This window comes from Pteropus vampyrus, unplaced genomic scaffold (genome assembly GCF_000151845.1).
Source record: "Pteropus vampyrus isolate Shadow unplaced genomic scaffold, Pvam_2.0 Scaffold8, whole genome shotgun sequence".
NCBI classification, from domain to species: Eukaryota; Metazoa; Chordata; class Mammalia; order Chiroptera; family Pteropodidae; genus Pteropus; species Pteropus vampyrus.
The window spans coordinates 16,040,392-16,044,989 of record NW_011888789.1 but is presented as its reverse complement, the minus strand read 5'-3'; the positions used below and the strand labels follow the sequence as shown (position 1 = coordinate 16,044,989).

Genomic DNA, 4,598 nt, shown 5'->3' with positions numbered 1-4,598 from the left:
GAAATCAGGTGTGCCTAGAGCCCTCCTCATCCAAGAAGACTGCCAGATTCGCTCACTAGTGTTTGTTTCTTATTTTTTTAAACAGAAGAAGGAATCCACAACGAAAACACAAGATGAAGAAATAAAACAAATAGATGAAGAGAGAACCAAGCAGATTTATAAGAACTGGAAAGAAGATTCGGAGTGGCAGGCATCTTGTAAGTACCCAGAGGCCTTTCAAAGCCAATTGGTTCATGTAAGGAAATGATAATCTAGAAAGCTCTTAAAGTGATCGTTGAGAGATATTTTAACACTAAACTATTACTCAAAGGCTTATGAGCCATTTGTTGAATAGCAGAAATATTCTCAATTCATCTTTGTACCACCAAAATTGTGTTATATCAATATGATAGAATGGTATATAGCTATGAAAAAAACATGTTTCAGAAGAGTGTTTTTAACCTTGGGATGTTATACCTTTTTAGCAAGGAGAAGTAAAAACATAAAATAGTATGAAAAATATCCCTATTTTTAAATATCTAAGTATATGAAGGAAAAGAACTAGAAGGCAATGAACATGTTAACATTAGTTTTCTTGGAGAGGTGAGATTCAAGTTACTTATTTGAATTCTTGTTATTATTCTCTAATTTTCTAAAAATTCTGTAATGAACACATCTTAACTTTGTAATCAGAAGAACACAGGAATAACAGGCTGAATATATTAGCCTCCTTCCCACGCCTCTGACCCAACCCTGACTCTTTTTTGAGTTAGCGCTACCGGAGATAAAACCCTCGAAAGAAGCCAGTGCAGATTGATGTGGAGTAGAGCACGTTTGAAGATGCTAAGTTAATTCAGGTTTGAGGTAGCGCTAGGGTTTCCATCTGACTCAAACAAAGAAGCCTAAACTGCCAGATTAGCTCTTGAGGCAACTTGAGGAAGAGGAGTAGCAATGTTTGCAGGATGCTGAGAATTCTAAATTGATCTTCAGTTCCAGTACAATAAGCACCATTAAAATGACAGTTCTATGAAACAGAAATATTTGCAAGATCTAGTCACTTCTCTGCAGTGGAGTCCTAGTGTAATGGAACATCTCTGTCATCTCTTTGAAGTCAAACGTAATAAGATTTGAGCAATGCCGGATGCGTATATACACTCAATGAAAATTATTCTTACATCTTGCATTAGAGTCTAATGCTGTGTCGTTAAAACAAAAGTAAAATAAAAACAATTAACCCTCCATTTTACAAGGAACTATTAAAAGGCAGCCTTGGGGTACTTTTATATGTACCAACATGTCCAATGATTGTCTGTATTAAGAATCACTTTACTTCTTGGTCTGGCAGGCCAATTTTCAATGGATTCAGCTCATAGTGGGCTCTGAGTGTGACCAGTGGTGAGCCTCACTGCTTGTTCACCCTATGCACAGCCTGAGCCACTGAGAAGTTCCTGACAGCTTGACCTTTGCTAGTGATTCAGGGCACATGACATCCTAAGCTAGAGTATGCGTGAAGGATATGACATCACCTCTGCCAAGTGGAATCCTCACTCAGGCTGTGACTCATCACTTAGTCTTACTGACTACAAGAAATCCTCAAACAAAAGATTCTACGTTTCTGTCTTGTCCCTTCCTCCTCCCCTTCCTCCTCTCTCCCTCACAGAAAGCCCCCAAACTCCCATATAAAGAGGAATTCTGCACTGAACTCTGGGCAGTTGTAAATGTGCAAGCCCTATCTGAATAATAGGCCTTGATAGTGATCATTCATCATTATCGTCAGATGACAGCATCTGTTCACCAGCTGCAGTGCGGATTCTTCTGACCACCTCTATGGGCTAATGAGGGCCTTTCTCAAACCCTTTTGTTTTTCTAGTGCGAAAATCCAAAGCAGCTGATGAGAGGAGACGTTCCTTGGCTAAACAAGCCCGGGAAGACTACAAGAGGTTATCCCAGAAAGGAAGGAGTGGTGAGGGACCGCAAAGCCCCGCAAGTGTTCCACAGAAACCAAAAAGACCCCCTCTTCCACCCAAGCCTATGTTCCTAAACCCAGCAGGATGCCCTCAAAAGCCTCTTAGGTAAGAAGTCACGCAGATGGCTTTAAGAATAAGGATTGAAATGAGCTGACTAAGGACAAATCACATGTTGGGCTACAGGAAGTGGAGGACCATTTGACTGGCTGTGTAACTAAATTCGGTCTCACCTCTAAGCCTGTCTGGCATTTACCCCCTTCTTATCTATAAAGTATCCACAGTTGTTATAATTAATATACCCAGTAACTTAGTGATGATGAGCATTGAGTTTGCCAACTTCCCATGCCACTCGCTCACCCCCACCTGGTGGCAGCAGGTGAGCCAATGAAGAGACAAGAGGACACAACTGAGGTTCTGTCAATTCCCAGTGTTGTTCTTAGTAGTGACAGAGTATCGAAGTAGGAACCTAAGGGCTTGCTGACTTTCACGTTGTCCAAAGAGCTACATTTTCATTGCTCAGGATTAAAGGTTTGATGCTAATTCCAACTCGGGGATACATAGCCACGCTCACATGTTGAGAATTTGGAAATGTTTATTTTTTTGAATGAACTCTTTATTTGGTGTTGATGGTACCTTTATCTCCTAGGTTGGCGGGGGAGCAGGAGGGGCTTTAGGCAAAATAATATTTTTGGAAAATACCTGAAGAAAAGTACAATAATATCACAACAGAAACCCCCCTATCCCTTATGTTAACCGATTATAAAATTCTTTCCTCTTGGTTATTGATATATGATATTTAATATTCTAATATATGGAAAGGTGATATTTAAAATAACCAGGAGAAATCAAATGTTGATTGGATGAAACAGAACTGTCGTAAGCCTTACCTTCTGAAATAAAAACTAAAAATGCTTCTCTGTTATGAGAATGGGGAAATAAAAAACAAACAAAAATTTCCCTTTGCTTGCAGTCAGTAGTTATCTTCAGGGTGTTTTTCCTAATGAGATTATGACCTCAGAGGAAAACGAAGGTGGACTTTTTCCTCTACTATAATTATTTCTATTTACTCAGCGGAAAGGTTCCATTTTGAGACTTGGGGACCAACGCTAAATGCCCGTGTTCTACAGTGACAGTTTGGGGAATGATTTTTTTTCTTTTACGGACAGCAAAACAAAAAAGGCAACGGGTCTCCTTGCAGTTTTGTGACCAGGCCACAAAGGTGTGAGCATTTGCACAGGGACCCTCTGTGTGAGTGTGTGAGTGTGTGTGTGTGTGTGTGTGTGTGTGTGTGTGTGTGTGTGTATTGATCATGGACCCCGCTCTTGTGTACCCACTCCTGTTCTTCAGGCTCTTCCAGGAGAGTATGACTTGTGCCCTTACCTGCAATATTTTTAGAGCACAGTGTATGTTACTGGCAACAGTAAAGGTGGCCTTTAATAAGGGCAATTCTTGTTTCAAGCTGTGCTCAGTTAGTTCATTTTTCTCTATCTTAAGACACTTGCATGAAGTGCTTCTTGTGAGGCAGACAAATGGGATGATTTTAGGGCTGGCACTTTAAACAGTGATGACCAAGGTCAGCTAAGAGCCAGCCCAGGGAAACACAGAAACTGGCTGTCCTTATAGTGTTTGCTTGATCTCCAAAGACTTCCTAAGGAAAAAAAACCTAATTTGAAAACTAGTAGGAGAACTTATCATGTAATCTCCCCAGGAAAGTCAAATATTATAGGCTATTTTCTCCAAAATGCTATGTATGTATGTATATATGATGTATGTGTGTGTGTGTGTATATATATATATATATGCATATGTACATGTATATCAGTCCATCTGATATATGTCACATGTAATTCGTGGTAGCATGTTACCATAAAAAGCTACAACATTATTTTACATGACAGGACATTCTAGTAGCTCATCCAAACTCACTGTTATTGTTTTTACATTGAATTCTGCTCAAAATTAGTGGGCTGTTGAGCAGGACTTGTAAATATGTTTATCACATCGAAATGATACTTTTTGTAATGGCAATTGACTAATATCTCAGAACTTAAGTTCTGCTACTAAATCGATTTCCATATTCTTCTGCTGACTATGTCTTTTTTTTTTTTAACCAATCTTGAAATACTCTTCTTTCTTTAACTTTATATTTCTGACACTTAACAGAACTAAACCTCTTCAAAGTATGGGAGAGAAGAAACAAAGTCAGGGAAGTTAGCAAACAGAGAAATAAGAGAAAATCAAATAATGAAAATTTTAGGAAAGAAGTTTATTTTATTATATTTGATTTATTGTGCTTGCAAGTATATGCTTTCTAGGAAAATAGTGCTGGGAGTGTATTTCACATTTTTAATGCTTATTTCCTCAAATTTTAATTGGAAGTTAATGGAGCTTCTAATTTATACTAAAAATAAATTAAAATCTATGTATTAACACAGCAGCAGCTCATACCCAAGATTAGCCCTATAGGACTGGAAGGACAAGTGACATATTTATGTTCCTTCCTATTTTTCTGCTCTTGAAGAGTTATATAATGGCAGTGGGTAGGGGTCCAACCTCCCATTAGCTCAACCCATGTAATTAGATGATCTTCAAATATCTATAATCATCTTCTTTCTTTCTTCCTTTCTTTCTCTTTCTTCCTTTCTTTCTCTT

At 38.5% G+C, this 4,598-nt stretch overlaps 1 protein-coding gene across 1 annotated transcript in view; it reads left to right on the top strand.

Moving 5' to 3' along the window:
- Positions 1 to 4,598, top strand: part of SH2D4A (SH2 domain containing 4A) — a 56,362-nt gene that overhangs the window by 35,707 nt on the left and 16,057 nt on the right. The window contains exon 7 of the mRNA XM_011373090.2: positions 1,850 to 2,051. Within this exon, the coding sequence (XP_011371392.1) occupies positions 1,850 to 2,051 (202 nt within the window). The remainder of the gene's footprint in view (positions 1 to 1,849; positions 2,052 to 4,598) is intronic.